This window comes from Nomascus leucogenys, chromosome 22a (genome assembly GCF_006542625.1).
Source record: "Nomascus leucogenys isolate Asia chromosome 22a, Asia_NLE_v1, whole genome shotgun sequence".
NCBI lineage: Eukaryota > Metazoa > Chordata > Mammalia > Primates > Hylobatidae > Nomascus > Nomascus leucogenys.
This window is the reverse complement of record NC_044402.1, coordinates 14,415,201-14,436,675: the sequence shown is the minus strand read 5'-3', so window position 1 is coordinate 14,436,675 and position 21,475 is coordinate 14,415,201. Positions and strand designations below refer to the sequence as shown.

Sequence of the window (21,475 nt, the reverse complement as noted above, 5' to 3'; positions counted from 1 at the left end):
CCTTGCCCCTGACGAACCTGCTGGGCTGAGACACGGGATGGCTGCAGACTTTCTGGCCCCCAGAGGGTTTCCTGTCCTCCCTGCAGCTGCTGGCTTGGGCAACAGTCTCATGTGGTGCAGCATCAGGTTTTCCCGGGAGTTGTGGGGCCAGGACCCTGCCCCTCAGCCCCCAGGCTGCATGTCTTCACATGAGCTGCTCCTGCCTCTCATGACAGGCCCCCAAAAAGCTGCCCCTCTTCCTCTAAAAATAAGGATTCTTTTTCCTTCTTGACTCAAAGAATGAACTCTTATGACTTCAATACAAAGCTACAGACACAGAGGAGGGAGGGGGCTTTTTTAGGACCCACGGAGGTGCCTTGAGTTAGAGAGAAAGATGTTTGAACTGTAGGGAACTATGGTTTCCAGAGGTCCCAGACCAAAGCAAGCATGCATCCTGGGCTACATTTGGGGTGAGGTGAAGAGCCAGGTTGGCACTAGGGGCCCTCTGTGGGACTCAGCAGGGCCAGCGGGCTTGCTTACTGACTAGGAAATGCCAGCTGGATGGCTGAGGTTGGAGAGGGAAATTCAGAATGAGCTGAGCTGGCTGAGGGTTGCCAGGCCTGAAGCACAGCCCACCTCCTGCTGGTGCTGAAGGGTTCACCTGTCAATCGCTGGCGGGGACCCCTTCCATGGGGCCAATAAAACAGTCAGTGAGACATGGACAGAGGGTGAAGGGAGAACCACCCTGCAGGGTCGGGCCAGATTCCAGCCAGGCTCAGGGCAGGCCATAGACAAGAGGGAGGAGAGAGCTCCAGGCTTCAGACACAGGACAGCACTGCCTGAAAACAGCGGCCCCTCCCTTCCGGCGCCCTCGAGACCAGGGAGTGTGTGCCAAGACAGGGCCTCCCTAGGGCCACGGCAGGAGAGGCTGGCGTCGGGCCAAGGAGGAAATGGGTAGGGCCTGAGAGATCAGCATAAGGAGTTGTGATGGGTGGGCGGCGCCCCCGCCAGGTCCTGTTTGTACAGAGGAGGGGCCACAGCAGACAGGACAGGGCAGAGAGATGCCTGGGCACCACCCCGGTGACCTGCCAGGAGGGGACCCAAAATATCACTAGGCCAGTGAGATAATACTGCAGGCCTTCTGAGGCAGCATCGTGAGGGCCTGCAGAGCTGGAGGTTCTCATCTTCTTAAAGGGCAATTATTTTTATCATGGCCAAGGTTGGGCTGCCACTTATGAAGACATTTCCTGTGCTAGGCCCACATGAATCCAAGAAACCAAAACACTGAGCCAGCCGTGGTGGCTCACACCTGTGATCCTAGCACTTTGGGAGGCTGAGGCAGAAGGACTGCTTGAGCCCAGGAGTTTGAGACCAGCCTGGGCAACATAAAGAGACCCCAGTTCCAAAAAAAAAAAATTAGCTGGGGGCGGTAGTACGTGCCTGTGGTCCCAGCTATGTGGGAGGCTGATGTGGGAGGATTACTTGAGCTCTGGAAGTTGAGGCTGCAGTGAGCCATGGTCACACCACCGCACTCCTGCCTGAATGACAGAGCGAGACCCTGTCTCAAAAAACTGAGTCACTTTCCCATGCTGCCCTGCACCGGAAGACGTGGCATGAGACGGGGGTGTCTTCTGTTGTCCTACAAAGAGAGGAAAAACCACCCGACAGCTCAAACGCTGCAAGGCACACAAAGTTCAAAGGGAAAAGAGGGAGGAGCCACGTAGGAGAGGTCCCATGAGGGAACTCAAGGGACCAGTTCCTAGGAGTGGGGGACCTGTTCCCAGCCTCAGAGATGATGAACCTGCAGAGTGGCTGGGTGCGGTGGCTCACTTTGGGAGGCTGAGGTAGGCAGATCACCTGAGGTCAGGAGACCAGCCTGGCCAACATGGCGAAACCTCATCTCCACTAAAAACACAAAAATTAGCTGGGCATGGTGGCACATGCCTGTAATCCCAGCTACTTGGGAGGCCGAGACAGGAGCATCGCTTGAACCCAGGAGGTGGAGACAGCAAGGAAGGTGAGATTGCACCACTGTACCCCAGCCTGGACAACAGAGTGAGACTCCGTCCAAAAAAAAAGAACCTGCAGAGCCAGGGGACCCAGGTCTCCCGCCACAGTGATGCCTCAGTAAATGACACTGCCAGGACTCACAGCTGGATGGCTGAGGTTGGAGAGGGAAATTCAGGATGAGCTGAGCTGGCTGAGGGTTGCCTGTCCTGCACGGCAGTCAGCCCGCAAGAACACTCTGGCCTCCTCCCTCGACTGGAATCTGACAGCTGGTGCATTCAGAGCCCACAATACACCAGTGCCTCCACAGCGTGAGGCAGGTGGATGACAGGTCCTCTGACCTGGAATGAGCAAGCCCTGTCGGCAATCCCTAGTCTCTCAATGGCCGGTTCCTGCACCTGAGATGGAATCTGCCATGGGACAGGGATCCTCTTAACTGTAGAACGAGACTGGCTTGCAAATCCTCATGTGTTCACCCAGATGTATGGCTTCTACTGTGCTCCCAGGAAGACCCAACAGCTGTCAGTAAAACAGAACACAGTTCAGCTATCTCTTCTTCCCCATCCCATAAAGCCAGAGGAGTGAGAAAGCACTGACCTGCTTGTTTTACCACAGCAAGACCCTAAGGTGTTCCATCAGTGGCCTTACACATACATACCCAGGCTCTGCGGCCCCAAGGACGTTCATTATCACAGTAGTCAACAACTCAGCATCTGGTATTCGGTACCTTACTGGTTCTTCTCCCTGGGTCCCTACTGTATGCTTTATAACAGTGCACTGCTCTCTTTTTATTGAGCGCTTACTATGTGCCGAATCCATCACACATACTACCTCCTCTAATCCCCACAACAGCTAGCATAAGAAATGTGTGTCTGGGGCCGGGCACGGTGGCTCCCGCCTGTAATCCCAGCACTTTGGGAGGCCGAGGCGGGTGGGCCACCTGAGGTCAGGAGTTCGAGACCAGCCTGGCCAACATGGTGAAACCCTGTCTCTACTAAAAATACAAAATTAGCTGGGCATGGTGGTGGGTGCCTGTAATCCCAGCTGCTCGGGAGGCTGAGGCAGGAGAATCGCTTGAAGCTGGGAGGTAGAGTTGCAGTGAGCCGAGATTGTGCCATTGCACTCCAGCCTGGGCAACAAGAACAAAATTCAGTCTCAAAAAAAAAAAAAAAAAAAAGGAAAGAAATGCGTGTTTGGTTGCTGCTAAACTTCCTGGCACAAGTTTCAAAAACCCTTGGAATCTCCAAAGGGATAGGGGCCTTTCTTGCATGCTAAGATGAATGAGGACTGGGGGCTGCTGGAGAGCCTCAGGATGGGGGCTGGTTGCCAAGGGAACCAACCATGTTATTAGAGAGTTGAAACTTACAGGCCTCCCCTACCTCCAGGGAGGAGACAGGGGCTGGAGGTTGAGCTCATCAAATGGCACATGATGTAATCAATCATGCCTATATAATGAAACCTCCATAAAAACCCAAAAGGACTCGGTCAAAAAGTGTCCAAGTTGGTGAACATGTGGAGGTGCTGGAGGGGCACCCACAGAGGGCAGGGTAGCGTGGCACCACTCCCTGCACCCACCACCCTGTGCATCTGTTCCGCCTGTGCCTTGTATACTTCGTCATAAACAAGGAATACTAAGCCATCTAGGCAATAGTGGAGCCCACGAAGGGAGCGGTGGGAACCTCTGATCTACAGTCAGCCGGTCAGAAGCACAGGTGACAATCCGGACTTGGATTGGCACCTGAAGTAGGAGGCAGTCTGGTGGGACTGAGCCCTCAGGCTGCTGGGTCTGTAGTGTCAGAATTGAGTTAAATTGTAGGATACCCAGCTGGTGTCCCCCGAGAACTCCAGAATTGCTTGATATGGGGAAAACCCCACACCCCTGGTACAAGCAGTGAGGTACTGGGAGCAGTGGCATGGAAGAGAACAAGGGAGTTTTCTTTTTACAGGAAGGCACCCCATCAACCCCATTTCACAGATGAAGACAACGAGGCACAAGAAAGTCACATGTCCGGGTCATCCTCTAAAGGCAGCAGAGCAGGGACAGGGCCACACTCCCTCTGGCTCTCCCCAGTCCTCACTCCTGTTCCTATTATAATCAGTGGTGACTGCACCTGGATTCTGCCCACTGCCTGACACCTGTATGCTCTACCTGGCCGCCTCCTTGTCCGTGCTCCAGACAAGCACTGGGGAGGATGGGAGGGTGCCCGAGGGCTCTGTGCCTCCCCGCTGACCTAAGGAGGCCAAGGTACCTTCTTGCTGAGCTGGTGGTTCTCCTTCTCCAGCTCCCCGCACTTGAGGCCGCTCTCCTCCAGCACCAGGGATGCATCCCGCAGCCCCTGGATGGTGCTCTGGAGGCTCTGGTTCTCCTTCTCCAGCTTCAGGATGCGGCTGGACGCACATTCGTTCAGCTCAAACACAAACGACTTCCTGGAGGCTGAAGACAAAGTCCAATCAGAGCCCAGTGTTCTGTGGGCCTCTGCTTCCACTCTCTGCCCCGAGCTCTGAGATGGTCATCAGTCCCGGAGTCCAGGGTCTAAGGGGCTGGGGAGGAGCTCCCACAGGTCACCTGGGGACCCTCCCTCCTGCCCCTCCGCTCCCAGTGCCTGAGGGTTCCTCTGCAGGCTTTGCTGGGGTCTGTCAGGGCAGCAATCCAGGTCTCAAGAAGGTGGCAGGTTACAGTCCAGGAGCCAAAGCAAGGGCTGTGTCACTTACGGGAACCATTTGGCTATCAGGCTGCTATCCTAACTGTCCAATCAAGGATTTTAAGATGCTAATAGAGATGGCACATAGGTGACGTTTTCCATACCCCCCAGAGCATAGTGGACATCTGGGCTGCTCAGCAGGTAGGGGCACGTAACTGACCACTCCCGTTGGCCACGGGTGGTAGAAAGCTACACTGGAACACGTGCCGGGCACTTGTCAGCCTGGATGAGACGCTATGCAGAGATTTCTTTCTGTGACTTCACAATTATGTTGAAGAAAACTGTGATAGTAAATGCAAATTACTTTTAAAATTCTAAGTGAGATGAAAAATAAGCTAAAAATAGTAAAAGGCAGACTATCTACTCTGCTTTTAAACAGCTCAGATGCAAATGGAGAAGGGAACAGTGTCGAGTCAGGCATGGGAGTTCCTGGCCCCCTCCTGCCACAAGCAGGTGCATGATTTTAGGTAAGTCATGGGGTTGTTTCGGGAAGGGGGAAAAAAAAGGTATGCAAAAGCCCTCTTAGGAAGGGAGCCAGGTTCTTCCACCCCTCATTTACCCAACACAGTGCCACATCCTCATCTCTTGGGGCCTTTCCACGCTGTTGCTAATATGGCTATTCCTCCCCCTACCTCTTCACCCCAGGGGCTGTGGGTACAGGGGGGTGATGGCTTTCACAGCAAACACATAAATCTGCAAATGTGTGTGTTCAGATCCCCCGGGTGATCATAAGGACTGAACAGCGTCTCATTTCCCTCTGAGTCTTCATCCTCTACCAAGGATAACGACACGGACCACCCAACAGGCCAGAACGCCCTAAAGACCCAAACCAACAACAGGTGAGAAGTGGAGGGGACGGTGTGTCCCTGGCCCCAGCCCAGCGCTGACACACACATAAACACACACGCACTCCACATACAAGGATGGTTGGAGGGCTCCGTCCCAACTAAGCTGTAAATGAAACTAACCTAACTTCAACACCAAGCCTCAAATAAGACTCTGTTATTTCAAAACCTGTGTTCATCTGGACAGTGCCTCTGCAGAATTCATGGGGGGGGACCCATTTTTAAAATTACAGAAAAATATGTTTAAAAGGTACCATTTTAGCCATTTTAAAGTGTTTGGATCTGTGGCATTAGGTACAGCACTCTTTTCTGCAACCATCACCACCATCCCTTTTCACGTTCCCAACCTGACCACAGAGAATAATTTTTAAGGTTCTATGAGTTAAACAATGGAATCGATGTTTCATTTCCTCTTCCATTAAAGTCAGTGGCTTGAAGACTATTAAAATGACACAGTGGTTTACTACTAAAACGCCAGTGTTTCTCCTTTTTTTTTTTTTTTTTTTTTGAGACGGAGTCTCGCTCTGTCGCCCAGGCTGGAGTGCAGTGGCGCAATCTCGGCTCACTGCAAGCTCCGCCTCCCGGGTTCACGCCATTCTCCTGCCTCAGCCTCTCCGAGTAGCTGGGACTACAGGCGCCCGCCACTACGCCCGGCTAATTTTTTTGTATTTTTAGTAGAGACGGGGTTTCACGGTAGTCTTGATCTCCTGACCTCGTGATCCGCCCGCCTTGGCCTCCCAAAGTGCGGGGATTACAAACGTGAGCCACCGCGCCCGGCCTTTTTTTTTTTGAGACAGAGTCTCACTCTCTCACCCAGGCTGGAGTGCAGTGGTATGATCTTGGCTCACTGCAACCTCCACCTCTCAGGTTCAAGCGATTCTCCTGCCTCAGCCTCCTGAGTAGCTAGGATTACAGGTGCGCACCATCACGCCTGGCTGATTTTTTTACTTTTAGTGGGGAGGGGGGGGTGTTTCTCCATGTTGGCCAGGCTGGTCTCGAACTCCTGACCTCAAGTGATCTGCCCACCTTAATCTCCCAAAGTGCTGGGATTACAGGCATGAGCCACTGTTGCCCGGCCCAGTGTTTCTTTACTAGTGCAAATCTCGTCAGCACCCCGCAGCAACCAGAGTAACTGGGTATGTCTTAGTAAGAGAGACAAGAAGGGCCGCCCTGTACGGAACACACCAAGGGCCAGAGCCGGGGTTCATGCTCCACTGTTTTCTCTCACTCATCCTCACAGTCATCTTGCGAGGCAGGTTCATTACCCCTATTTTGCAGGTAAGGAAACTAAAGTTTTAAGAGGTTAAGTACTTGCCCTAGGTCACCCAGCTAACCAGTGGAGGAGCCAAGGCTTTATGCCAGGTCTTTCTGGCTCTCGAAGCCACTGCCCCATACACTCAGGCTTTGCTTGCACGATGCCATCATTCTAGCAAACACTAGAATGATGTCAGCTTCTAGCTAGGCACTAGGAGTTGACAACACTAAGAATAAATCACGGTATTAACTTTAAAGAGCTCACACATTATACAAAATGGTCTAAATCGGTGAGGCCTTCTCACCAGCCACTATGGTCTCTAACAAATATTTAGTTGATGGGAGACCATCCTAGCTGCTTGTACCACCTCTCTTCTCCACCAGGGGGCGCCCCCAACTTGGACTTCCAGAGGCAAGGGATTTGGGGGATCCCCCTTGTGCAGCCCTCAGGCCCTAGAGCTACACACAGATATCAAAGCACAGACAGCTAACTTCTCACACAGATTCACAGAGAAACTGGTTTTAGGTTCGGAACTGATAGGAACCCCAAATACAAGAAATATTCACCTATTTCCAATAACTTTTCCAGAATGCTTAGATGTCTATCAGAATTTTTTAAAGCCACCCCCTAAACAAGCCAAAAGCCCCATCACACCCTGGGAAGTCTAAGTAACTATGAACTTGCACTATCACGTGCACGGGAACGGTGAGCGTGTGCTATTTTCAAACACAGGAACTGGCTCATTGTTTGCCGGGGCTGAGGCTTCCTGCGCAGGGGGCTGAGTGCAGCCCCGCCCACGCTTCCCATGACCGACACCTCTCGGGGCGCGGGGCAGTGGGCAGCAGAACAAGCCCAGGAGGGAGAGGGAAAGGGAGAGGCCCGGCAGAGGCGCTGAGAACCTGGGTCTCAGAGGCAGCAGCCACTTAGCACCCTCCCCACCCAGGAGGCAGAAAACAGGCTGCCTCCATCTTGCCCAATTATGCAAATGAATGGAGGAAATGACGCCCTGGGTACATTTATAGCAGGGATTCGTGGCCACTGGTGATGGCTTCTGCCATCCAGGGCTTTCAGCCATCCACAGATGGCCTAAGAGAGCCTCTGGGTGTCAGTGCACTATAATCTGGAAGCTCCTGGGAATGTCCATATGGGAATTGGGAAACCTGGCAACACTTAATTTCTGTTTTGCGTCCTGACATCAAGGCTGCCAGACCCCTCGTGTCTTCCCTGGGGAGAACTGTAATGAAACAGTTCCAAGTGGAGCTTGAAGGAAATCATGTTTGCCTGGGATGAATGGATGGGCTAACATGGCAGATTCAGAGCCCAGGACTCAGCTCCCTGGAGGCAGCGGCGGCCACGGCCAGGCTGGCTCTCCGGCACCAGGCGCTACCTACCATCTGACAAGTCTGCATTCTTGGACAGCTGCTCCAGCTCCCAGCCAAGGTGGGCAGATTCGTTCATGCTCTGCTTCTGTGCAATCTCAAGGACCATGTTTTCTTCCAGCAGCTCCTCAATTCGTTTCTTATCTGTGTCCCGGTCCTGGGGCAAGCAAGAAGAGGCAAGAAGTGAGGCTGCACAGCTGGGGATCCCTCTGGACAAGCCTCAGCCCCTGTACAGCTACCGTCATGTGCTGTGGATGAAGACGTACTGGCTCACTTCCAAATAAACAGAGCTGCATAGAAACATCCCAACACAGGGCCCTGCTATGAGAGGTAAAGCCACTCAAAGGTACCTTGACCTGGCTACCTAGGTTATGAAGAGAGACCCGAGGTCCCTAACGGAATGCTGTCTGAACAAAGTGACACATTGCACAGGGCTTTAAAGCAAGTGTGCAGTGATGGGCAGCTTCGTGGCTCTAGCGAAGCCCTAACAGGCCTCTAAGGCTGTTAAGAGGCTAACAAATCACAGCTCACCCCCACCATCAACACCAGCAAAGACCCTTCTTGCAAAAGACACACACATACACTCATTCCTACAGAAAAGCAATACAGAAGTCAAGTGCTGTTTGTGGGTGTTAAGTGGCACCCACTCAAGTCTGCTGATTTTAGCAAGCTACTCCCCACAGTCAACAAGTCATTGCGGGTAGCGGTGGCAGCAGCAGCGGCAGTAGCAGCAACAAACTCAGTAGCTAAACTATCAGAGAAGGGCACAGCATAAACCTGAACCTGCCCCAATCAGTTTTCTTTTTTTTTTTTTTTCTGAGACAGGGTCTTGCTCTGTCACCCAGGCTGGAATGCAATGGTGTGATCACGACTCATTGCAGCCTCAACCTCCCAGGCTCAAGCAACCCTCCCCCCTCAGTCTCTCCCAAGTAGATGGGACTACAGGCTCACACCACCATGCCCAATTATTTAGTTTTTGTAGAGATGGGGTCTTGCTAGGTTGCCAGGGCTAGAACTCCTGGGCTCAAGGGATCCTCCCACCTTAGCCTCCCAAAGTGCTGGGATTACAGGCATGAGCCACTGTTCCCGAGCCCAATCTGTTTTCAGTGCAGTAACAACACAGCCTGCAGTACCAATTCCAGGTCGTGAAGCTTGGATTTCAGCTGCAGGTTCTCCTTTTCCAGCTCATGGACTTTATCGCCCCGGGCCCGAGCAGCAGTCAGCTGTTCCTCCAGCATGGCTTTGGTTTCAATTAAAATGATATTATCTTCTCTCAGCTCCTGGTTAGCAAAAACATACATGAGAACCATCAGATAAAGGCACCTGGGTCATTAGGATGGAATTCTAAAACCAAAACTCTTTCAGGCATCTGGACCCAAGCAAACAATCTAGAGGGAAGTCCGAGGCAGGGAGTTTTTCCTCCACTTTTTTTTTTTTTTTTTTTTTGAGACGGAATCTCACTCTGTCACCCAGGCTGGGGTGCCGTGGTGCAATCTCAGCTCACTGCAACCTCCACCTCCTGGGTTCAGCAATTCTCCTGCCTTAGCCTCCCAAGCAGCTGCGATTACAGGCGCCTGCTACCGCGCCCAGCTAATTTTGTATCTTTAGTAGAGATGAGGTTTCACCATGTTGTCCAGGCTGGTCTCGAATTCCTGATCTCAGGTGATCCACCTGCCTTGGCCTCCTAAAATGCTGGGATTACAGGCGTAAGCCACTGTGCCCAGCCCATCTTCACCCTTTTTAATCGGGCAAGGACAATGGACTTTCTCTAAGAAAAAAAAATCCATGAATCAAGATAGGCTGGGAATAGTGCCAAGGCTTTGATGTGCCTAATCTCATCTGGACGGACAAGGGGACCCTGAGCCCATTTCCTTAACAAGGAAGGAGTGGGGTCGAGAGTAAATCCTGGGTTCCAGGTCTGAGTCTAGTAGACCTCTTAATGCAACATTCATTCTACAGATGTGGGGCCTGGAAAAAAGCAGCTATTCGGATAAACTTTCATTCAATACACTGCTCCTATCTGAGTATCTTACAAACGCTCTTAGATAACAAAAGTTCTGGCAGTTTCCTGGAAATGGGGGTCTTTAAGACAGTAAAGTTTCAGCACAGCAAACCACACAAATGTGGGCTCCACAAATGTATACAGTTGAGGGGTCCGCTGGATCTATTTTTGACACAGGCAGTGATGTGCACAAGGGAAGAAGTCGGTCCGGGGCACACATCTCCACTGTTCCTTTGCTAAGGGCTTTCTTGGTTTCTCTTCTCCTGGGCCCTTCCAAGCACCGCTCGGTATCTGGTGGGGAACCGAGCTTCCCCCAAATGCCTTCGCAGGTTACAAACAGCACACGCCGGGAACCTGTACACTTCTTTCAGTGGGCAGAGCTGTCTGAGGTTTGTCCCACTCACGAATCACACTGGGAACCAGGCTGGGAGTTTCTGCTTATCCACCATGTGCTCATCTTCCTATGTGGGCCAGAATCCAAGATTCCTGGTGGAGGGGAAGCCACACACTTTCCAGCCAGAGGACACAGCTTTGATCAAAGCCTGGCAGGCGGGGTGAGGGGCTTGGCCATTAAGTCTCTGGATTCACCTGCGTGCCCTCTCTCTGCCTGTCCCCAGCAGAGACCACATCTACTATGTAGCTGGCCCTGCCCCAGGCAATCCATGTCCTACCTTACTCACAGTGGCCCTCAGAGGGAGGCAGGGACAGTCCCTTCCTGCAGATGAAAGACCAACTCAGAAAAAATAATGAGCTCAAAGCCACAAACCTAGTGAGGTACAAAGCTGGGGCCGGACAGGCTGCAGACCCTGTGCTCTCCTCACTGCCCTCAGCTCCTTGAAGCCCACCCTCGAGGGGCTTGTGTGGGTGAGAGGCCCCTATTGTACTAACGACACAAGCCAGAGCACAATGACCGGCTTCAAAGCAGAAAGAAGGCCTGGCCTTTTCTCTCTGGCTACTGCCCCCACTGTTCCAACCAGCATTCCAGCAGGGTCCACCGCCAGCACTCCCCAGCATCACTACCCTCAGGCCCTGAGCAACCACCGCACAGGCTGCCCACTGCTTCACCCTCACAACCAACTCCTATTCAGCCTTCAAGACCCAGCCGGAGTTGTCCCCTAGGAGAAGTGCTTGAGAATTCACTGTGTCCCAGCAAAAGTCAGGCTTCTGGACTCCTAGTGTTCCCTGGGTCTGCTCTGAGGCCACAGCAGGCTGGCCTGCTCCTCCCCCAGACCAGGAACCCCAGGCAGGACTGTTGTGCTCTTGCTCTTGTGAGCCTCGCATAAGTGTTCAATAACACTAGTTGGCCAAATCATGCCACAAGGAGGAATCAAAGGCGGCATGTGAGGTGGACCTTAAAGAACTCAGAGACTTCCCGGAATGAATGGAGATGGCCAGGAGCGGGAGATGGCATGGAACAGGAGATTTCTAACTGCTACTCAAACATGCCGTGGTTTTCTGGCCATTTCAACCTCCACTATATATAAGGTAACAGAAACATCTCGAGTGCCCTGCACACCGCACTACCACCTCTGAAATGAGAAGCCAGATCCAGAAGCTGCGCCCAAGCTCCCAAAGCCAGCCCAGAGTTCGCTCGGTCACCCGGTGAGGAGGAGTGGGAAGCCCAATTCCGCACCTCTGGGTAGCTGTCCAAGGCCAGAACGCCCCACCATGGCCCTGACCACAAGTGACCTAGGAGGCTATTTGAAGGCCCGACCCAGCCCAGCAAACAGCTGAGGGGACCAGACTCATGAAGTCACAGGCCAGGCCTGAGGGCTGGTCCAGGAGGCTCAAGAGCTCACTTCTAATCTGCCACTGCGACTTGGGGCAGTGATTAGGCATGGGAGCTAATGGGCCCCGATTCCCGTTACATACATCCTCAACATGGATTCCTCCTTTACAGGACAGGCCTGAAGGCAGGGTGATGCACAGCTTGGGTGATGCATGTGAAATACTCCATGCGCAGCGCCTGAGACCTACAAACTCGCCAGCGGCCATCGCCACCAACTCACACAGACAGAGCACCCCCAGCACTCCCCACGGAGCACCTATCATGTTAACAGCAAAGACTGGCTTCTAGGGTGCCTCCTGACCCCTGAGGAGCACACAGCACCAGAGAGGGTGCGGAATCAAACAAACAGGCAGTCTTCCGCCAGGGAGCTCGGTAGCGACCACGATGCTATACGGTTCCCTAAGGGGGCCACAGCAGGAGGCCAGCCCAGGGCATCCTCAGTCGGGAGGATCTGGGTCAGCTGACTCAGGCCGGGCAGACCTCCTACCCACCCAGGAAACATCACCCCCGCTCTGAACTCTACCTGCTCATCCAGCTTCATGGACATCCCTTGAACTTCACCGAAGACCTGCCTGTTTTTAAATTTCACCCGCTTTGAGAAGCATGGGGGACTTAAACCAAACGTCAGGTCTGTCCTGTTCAACGTCTTAGTGTGCTGAACCTCATTACAACTCCTCAGCAGTTATTAAGGAACAAGGAAGACACAAAGTCCCAGGTGAGAACAGAAGACTTCCCTGGGTTCAAGGTGTCCTTAGTAAGTGCCCTGAATCTTGACATTCCCTGATTAAGTATGACATGATGTGTCAGCTCTAACGTGAGCTGCTGGAGGCTGGGGCCCTTCCTCAGGCCTCCACGGCGAGACAGTGGCAGCCTCTCACCTCTCCTAGGAGTACCCCTCTTTCAGCACTTCCCACACCCCCTTTTTCTTCCTTCCTGTGAAGGCTGAAGCTCACATTCATTCACAAGCAAGCATCGAGGTCTGGAGGCAGACAGTCATTCCCATCCCAGGTCCCCCTGCTTAGCAACTGCCATGCTGGGCAAGTTATTAATTAATCAATCGTTAGTTTCCTCATCTGAAAAGAGGGGAGGAACTGACAGTGGCTGCTAAACCTGCAGAGCCACCATGAGGCTTCAGTGCGTGGATGCAGTTAGGGCCTGACCCCATTCCTAGCCGGCGGGGAAAGCTCCACAGATACACAGGTCGTTACCACTCACTGAAAGAGCCGATTGTGCACCTCATTTGGGCCAGCCCCTGAGAATGTGAAGGCCCAGTCAGGCAATGTTTTCAGCTCTGCAGGTTTTAAGTCTCTGTCACAACTACTCAACTCCACAGAGGGAGCACAAAAAGAGACAACAAATGGGTGTTAGCTGTGTTCCAACACAACTGTGTTCATAAAAACTCACGGGGGCCGGGTTTGCCCAGGGACTGCCATCTGCTGACCCCTGAGCCAGAAGGTGCATGGGGCACAGAGGACCAGGGGTTGGTAAGGCACAGACCCTGTCTTCAAAGAGCTCCCACTCTGGTTGGGAAACAGACAGGAAAGTGCCACGTGATGAGCACTGCCTGCAGTCAGGAGGGGTTTCAAGGAAGCCTGGAGCAGGAGGCTGGGAGACGCAGCCTGCACAGTTCAGCACCCCACCCCTGACCTGGCCCCGGAGTCTGAGGAGTGAGCTGGGAGGAGAGAGCGGGGCTGGGCTGAGGAAGCACTTGTGCAAAAGCACCAGGAGTCCTGGGGGAGCTGAAGCGGGGAGTGGCAGATGAGGGCACAGTGTGGATTTTACCCAGGAGCCATGGAGAGTGGCTGCAAAGGCCTCTGCAGCAGGACAGACAGAGGCAGACCGGCCAGTCTAGACCATTAGGGAGGCACTCCGCGGGCCGACTCTGGAGTAACATGAGTGAGGATGTCAGTGAGGCTGAGGCACACTCTTCAACACCCGCCTCTGGACAAGGACATGCTGGGAGGTGAGAAACAGGCTTACAAACAGGAGGGGCACCTGGACCGGGGACAGGGGGATGGGGAGGAAGACAAAGAACCAAGGTGGCCCTGTGCTCTGGCTTGAGCACCCGAGTGGATGTAACTCCAGACCAGAGACAGGACAGGCAGGTGTGGAGGGAAAGACAATGACTCTGAACACACTGGCCTTGAGATGTCTCTGGACGACCCGGGTACACTGAGGCCTGGAGCACAAGACAGAGCCTCAGCCAGGGATTAAGATCTGGGACTCGAGGGTCTATGTGTGGGCTAAGGGAAGGGGGCGGGGCAGGTGAGCCATCCCTGGAGAAAGCCCAGAGGAGCAGAGGGCGAGGGGTGAATGAGGGCCCTGATACTGAGGGGTGGGCCTGCGAGGGGAGGGTGAGTCCAGGAGTGGGGAGAGTGGAAGCTCAGGGAGGAAGTGGTAGGAGGGGCTGGGGCTGAGGAGAGCTTGCCGGATATGTCCATGTCAGGAGCACCCTTCGTTGGCAAGAGTGGCTTTGGTAAGTGGGGGGAGCAGGGTTGCAGGCACGGCAGGTGGCCCCAGACTGGGGGAAATGGGCCCACAGCTGACACTGTTTTCACACAGGTCTGCCTTTGAGCCCAGGGAGAGGCAGCTGGAGAGAATCAGAGGAAAGTGGAAAGGTCTGTTTTAAGTTAAAGATGGGAGAGCCTCAGGGGCCCTAAGACACTGGACACAAATCAACAAACATGTCCCAAGCACCTTTTCCTCCCGAAGATGACGGAGACCTCTGAGAGCTGCAGGAGACACTGCCTGGGGCCAGAGGAGGCTGGAGAAGGGCAGAGGAGCTGTGGCCCTATCTCCAGGCGCCATGGGTAAGGCAGACCAGGCCACAGCAGAGCTCCTGCCCCACCCCATTCCTGGTCACCATGGTGGGGTGGGGGGAGTGTGCATGTGCACATGTGTGTGTGCGCGTGCGAGAGAGAGGAGAGAGAAAGACAGACACACATTCTGAGAATGATCATTAGCCCAGTTCCTCACTGGCCGGTGCTGGCCAACAACCCTTTCTGTCCCTCTGGCTGACCCCTCACTGCAGAGATCTCTTCCACGGTCCCCACCTCCTTCGGGCAGCTCCCTGTTGGGGAGACTCCCCGTGGACAGGTGCACCCCAGGATAAGCCCATTGCAAACATGCTCCTATATCACAGGATGCCAAGGTCTCAGACATGCCCGAGAGCACCCCCTACTTTGACAGATGGGGACAACACTTGCCCAACACCTGGCAAGCTGGGTATAGACTGTGCCCAGCTAGGTCTCTGCCCCTCGGGCTCTTTGGGAGCCAGCGCGGCCTAGAGAGCCGTAAATCGCACAGGAGCAGAGAGAGGCTACATCCACTCCGCTCAGGATGCACACAGCATCTATGCATCTGCCTTTTGCCTGCAGTAGAAACTTTCAGCCAATTTTAAAATATGGGGAAAGAGAACCTTCCAGTTCTCTGCCTTCGTCCTCCTCCCACGCAGCCCTGAGAGCAACCCCCGTGCCCTGGACAGCACTGAGCAGAACTACTGTTTACAAAGGGAAGTCAGGGACACCCCACGCCCGCCTGCACGCTTCCTCCTGGACGGAGGGACACCTACTCTGCTGTTCATTTTGTTTTTTCACCTCTTATGTAAGCTAGGCTAGGAGCAAAAATAGCTGCCAGACTTTTGAAAACAAACCATGTACATTTGTGTTCCATGCTTTTGTAACCAAAATCAATCTGCCCTTGCCCCGAAGCCTGGGTCCTTTATCTTGTCCTCCCACATGGCAGGACGTGCTCTCCCTTCGGTGATGCACACCGATGTGCTTTCCAGGTTAGACGGGGCAGCCTGTCTGGGCAGACCCGGCCACCAGTCTCTCCCACTGTACCTGCAAGTGCTGCATCAATTCGAGCTGGCACGAATGCAATAACCTCTCTGCTCTCCTGCCCATCTCACCTAACAGCCCTGTCTCCAATCCCAAGGAGTTGAAAAACTCATGATTCCTCCCCTTCCCTCCTCCCCAGACTGCAAGCCTTTTAACTGCAGAGTAAAGTGTGGCGTGATTACCAAGTGCCTTGTGTGTGCCAGGCTCTGTGTACACGCAGTCAAGTAAGAGTCCCGCCTGCTGGGGCTCAAGGTCCACACAAAAAGCCTCTGGCCACACTCCACCCACAGACTGGCCCTTGGCTCTGCAAACCCTGCTTTTCCAGAGGGAATCCATGAGTGAAGAGCCTCAGGGGGAAAAAAAGCACTCTGTTCATCTGCAACCATATTCCTCCAGCTTGGGAGGAATCCAAGAAGTATAAAGAGAGAGACACACGCAGATGTGTTCATATTTCCATTTGGATGACAGCCACTGACGTATGTGCATCTCTTTTGGCTGTACTATAGGAATACATTAAGTAATTCAATGGAACCTTCTTGCTAATATTTTAATGGTATAGATCTGCTAATGAATTCTCTTCGAAACATATACTTAGTGTACCCTGTTGCTTTATGTCTCATTTTAAACTGAGCCTTAAGGGAATATAGTATTTTAACATTAACTCTGCCAACAATTTTATCTAGAAGCCTGTTGCCATTTTTGTCGTCTGTGAAATTTATGTCCAAAGAAAGGCAGGATTACATTTTTTCCTAACAGATTGAGTTGGTGTAGTGTATTCTTGGTTATCAAAATACTCATACAGCTTTGGGATTTCAAATTGGTAAATATTCATGATGTGTGAAAAAGCATGACATATACTGCACGCTCTCAACCATGTAAAACGATGCTGTGTGCACACACAGGACACAGAAGGACATGGCAAACTGTAAACTGCTTGTGATTCTGGAGGACTTTGTTCTTTGCTTGTCTTTTTCAGTTTCCTATAACGCACATACTAATTTTTTAAAAGTAACGGTTATTTTTTTAAGGGGGGCAAGATGGCCTGTAAAATGCAGATTTCTAGGGCCTGCCCTTACTCCCTAGGGTCTAGGGTGGGACCCAGGAATCTGCATTTTAAACACAAACCCTCGGCTGATCCTGATATAGGCAGACACAGACCACATCTTGAGAAATTGAGAAATGAAGAGCTGAGACTTATGGGAAGCTGCTTCACAGCTTTAAACTGATCAATATTTTTAACTGTTTTCACAATGGATGTGGTTGACCAGGTGTGAGCTGAGGCAAAGTGCCTGTTGTCCCGCTGACCTTTTATTTGGAATACCTCTTCTAACACTAACATTTTATTATAAAAAATATAAAATTTCCTGAAAGGTCGAAATAATTGTATCATACACACCCATACACACACAACCTAGATTCTACAATTAGAATTTTTGCTGTATGTGCTTTATCACATATCCATCCATCTATCCATCTCTCTAACCACTTCATTTTTATTTTCTGGATAAACATACCTTGTACTTGGGTCTTTTCTAATTTAACATTTTACCACCTGCGAGTCAACCTCAATTCACAGATGCATTTCTTTTTTTTGAGAGAGAGGGTCTCAGTCTGTCGCCCAGGCTGGGGTGCAGTGGCACGATCTTGGCTCACCACAACCTCAGCCTCCTCCAAGGCTCAAGCAATCCTCCCACTTCAGACTCCCGAGAGTTGGGACCACAGCTGCCTGCCACCAGAGCCGGCTAATATTTTTGGCATTTCCTTGTAGAGATGGGGTTTCACCATGTTGCCCAGGCTGGTCTTGAACTCCTGGGCTCAAGAGATCTGCCTGCCTTGTCCTCCCAAAGTGCTGAGATTATAGGCATGGGCCACCATGCCTGGGCCACAGATGCATTTCTTCATGGTGCTGTCTGCTTTTAATTGCATAGGAACTGTTCTTAAGGAATCTCAGGGCAAATTCCCTGGAAATGTGCATCGCTACACCCTGAAAACCCTGGATTTTCATATAAAGCTGGGCACACATTTATTAAAAGCAAACACGGGCCCATCAAAGTCACCTGTGCATTAAGGCAGTGCTGGGCCTTGACATGAAGCCCACTCAGCACTGGAGGGAGTGACTGGCTCAGGCATCTGCCACTGGGGGCAAGGGTTCACCTCAACCCCAGCAAGGCTCAGATGGTACCTGGCTCCCATCTCAAAGCAGCTCAGCTCCAGGCCTCTGAGCTGCATTCTAAGTTAAGTCTAACACACACCTGAGTGCTCAGGTGGGAGGCCCGCCCCAAGAGCCCTGTGCTCCCATACTCGGCTTCTGCAGGTATCTGAGAAGGTGGGGTCTCCAATGCAGCAGAGCAGCCACCAGCTCTGCAAATGCAGCACTGCCCAAAGCCAGCTCCAGATTCACTCAGCAAATGTCTCTCCAACACCTCCCAGGGGCCAGAACTGCTCTACATGCTGAGAACATGCCCAAGAAGACAGAAACCAAACTCCTGGGCCAGGGTTCCTCGTCCGCTGGGACTCGGGGAAGCAGTGGTAGAAAGCAGGGCTCGTGCATCGGGCAGACTTAGGGCCACGTAGCCTGAGTGCTTAAATGTTCTGAAACACCCCACACCACCCGCCTCGTGAAAATGCTTGATGGGCATGATGCACGCTGCACACCCTCCATGGCTGGGCCCTGAGAGCCCCTCCCTCCAGCCTCACCTCTCACTGTCCACCCAGACACAACAGGCCGGACACACCAGGACCTTGTGGCCCTGACCTCAGGGGTCCCTCCTGCACGCTGCTTTCTCGGGCTTCCAGGCCTTTGCTCCTCCCGCTGCCTGGCTCTCCCTGCTTGGTTAACTCCTAGCTATTTCAGGCCTCACTTTCAACAGCACCCCCACCCCTGGCCCCAGCCGTGTTTGGGTGAGGCGCCCTCCTCTGTGACCCCCAGCACAGCACTGATGGTGCTGCGTCCTAACAATGTGCTGCCTGCCTGCTTCCCTCCCCAGAGGCTAAGCCCTGTGGGTCCAGCTGTCTCTTCCATGACTATATCCATGCTGCTCAATTAACGTCACTGCATGAAGAAGGCAAAGTCACTCACAATCGGAAAGGTTTCAAGTCTGGGAGAGGGACAAGGGAGGGAATCCCAAATTGTTCTAAGCATCCTATGAGGACTGAAGACGGTTTGCTAGGCTGTTGTAACTATTCCAATCTGAGGACAGGTGTCCTCCACCATTTATCTAATTCCTGACACTATGGGCATCCGAAGGGAGTACAGCTCACTCCTCTCAACAGTGGCCTGGACTCAACTGACCATGCCCAGTTAATCACCTGTGTTTGCAGCTCAGTGTCTGCAAACCCACGTTTGGGTCACTACCTATCCCTGAGTAAATGTCTCATGCAGATAGACACTATTTCTCTTTCTCTTGTGATTAATAAAGTGAATACGAAATCTAAGGCATTATAAATCTCATGGTAATTTTCCATTATGAAAGTCGTTAATGTGAAAAATACTTCTGTCACTTCACAGAGGCGTGACACTGGAAACTATGGAAACCTCTCTAAAACTCCAAGAAGTCCCTGACGCAGAGGGCACAGCTTGTGTGTTTCTAGATCCTCTGCTACTGGTGCAGGGCTCAGTTACCACGCAGGTGGGTGCTGGGCAGACGCGTCTATGTGACTGAGCAAGGCTGCTCCCACAAGGCCAGGAACGAACACGCAGACGGGATTCCCAAACCCACCTTCCTCCACAAATCAGGGTACGGGGTGAGATGGGGAGTCACGTTCCATCCATGACCCCATTCTGGGGCTGCACGAGGTCCCCCATGTGCAGGAGGAGCTGCTGAGGTGGTGGTTTGTGCATGACAATCCCCAGCCCTCCCACCCAGGACATTTCCAGTAAGCAATGCAGCCATCAGAAGCTGCCCATGTCCTGGAACGCATCTGTGCCGGGGATTCGTGCCTCTCATAACCCAGAACCAGTGGCCCATCTCCACGACAAAGCTGAGAAATGGTCTACCCTCCCCACCCCTCACCCAGGCGCGGGCTGGCTTTGCACAGCCTCCAGGATGCCTCCTCAGCAGGAGGTAAGGAGCCTTAGCGTGTGGCTCACATTCCTCAGGGGACACTCCCTGAGTGGGTCTGAGAAACAGACAAACCCTCGCCACAGCCTCGCCAACCCACCTCGCCCAGTCCCAGGGCCTCCAGGGCCCAGCGCAGCACAGAGCATGTGGAGATCCTGGGCCCAGGCCTTCCCCGGCAAGCCCGACAGCTCCACGGCAGGGAGAGGGCAATACGGTGCTCTGCATTCGGTGGCCTAAGAAGCCCTTCTGGCTGGTAGGAGAGATGTCGGGATTATTTCTTAGCCTTGAACAAGTCCACTCAATGTGTGCCAGTATTCTGAATTCACTCAGCTCACGTTTTCTAACCACTTCCAGCCCCCCTTGGAATAGGCAATGGGAAAAAAAATTCCTAAATCCTCAGAAAAGACGGTCCCAGAAGCTGCTACTGACATGAGGTTGTCAGGGTGAGTGGTCAAAGCATCAGAGACCTCACCTGGGTCTGGGTTTCTATGTAGCCTTGACCCTTTCACCTGCATTTTCCCCAGAACCTTGATAAGATTTAAAATAAAGATGGTTAGAGTAGCCTCCACTGGCTGATGGCTTACTATGGGGCTTGCCCAACACCAGTTACATCTTTGAAACCTCATAGAGCCATAACAGTATTCCTATTTTATTTTTAGGGACAGGGTTCCTCTCTGCCACCTAGGCTGGAGTGCAGCAGTGCAATCATAGCTCATTGCAGCCTCGACATCCCAGGTTCAAGCACTCCTCCTGCCTCAGCCTCCTGAGTAGCTGGGACTACAGGCACGTGGCACCTATGCCTGGCTAAATTTTTTTATTTTTTGTAGAGACAGAGTCTTGCTATGTTGCCCAGGCTGATGTCAAACTCCTAGCCTCAAGCAATCCTCCCACCTTGGTCTCCCAAAGTGCTGGGAATATAGGCGTGAGCCGCTGCACCTGGTTGCCCGTTATTCCCACAGATGAGGAAACAGTCCTAGCAAATCAGCCACAGAAATTGCAAGAAGTCTTTTAAAAGATGCACACGGATAGAAGGTGATCATAATGCCATGAGGTGGGGGCAGGAGAAAACCTGAAAGGAATCACTGCCTTACACCAACCAATGACACTCCTTCCCCTCCCCTACTGACTGGGGGATGAGGAGGAGCAAGAGGGGGGCACTGGGAAGCCCAGGCTGAGGTGCCCCTGGGAAGCATCTGCTGAGACAGCTGTGGCTCCGCTCCCCCAAGCCCCCAAGGACAGGTCAGTCTGAATCTGCTTCTGAGGAATTTCCAGCAGCCGCGTCCAGGGGACTCACAGCAAGGCTGCCTACCTCCATGCGGGCCTTGTAGAAGTCCACGTCGTGCAGCTTCTCCTTGCAGCGGCTCAGCTCTAGCTCCAGCCTCTCCACGCGGTTCGCCTTCTCCCGCAGGGAATCCAGCTCGTCTCGATAGGCACGAGCAGACCGGGCGTCTGCCGCTAGCTGGATGTTCTGGAAGGTGGACAAAGGCAGGAGAACCTAGCTTAGGGCATCCTCTAGGGAGGGCAGAAAGGTCAATGCCCTCCTGCATGGTGTCTCCATGATGGCCCAGGACAAGCCAGCTCCTGATGGCCAGGGGCCTCCATGTGCCGCCACCACAT

The 21,475-nt window shown here is 52.9% G+C and overlaps 1 protein-coding gene across 1 annotated transcript in view; it reads right to left on the bottom strand.

Moving 5' to 3' along the window:
- The window catches only part of LOC100588242 (protein Daple), a 79,421-nt gene that overhangs the window by 19,961 nt on the left and 37,985 nt on the right, over nucleotides 1–21,475 (bottom strand). Inside the window, exons 12-15 of the mRNA XM_030802277.1 lie at nucleotides 21,168–21,326; nucleotides 9,301–9,447; nucleotides 8,180–8,324; nucleotides 4,236–4,420 (exon numbers count right to left, since the gene is read on the bottom strand). Coding sequence (XP_030658137.1) covers nucleotides 4,236–4,420; nucleotides 8,180–8,324; nucleotides 9,301–9,447; nucleotides 21,168–21,326 — 636 coding nt within the window. The remainder of the gene's footprint in view (nucleotides 1–4,235; nucleotides 4,421–8,179; nucleotides 8,325–9,300; nucleotides 9,448–21,167; nucleotides 21,327–21,475) is intronic.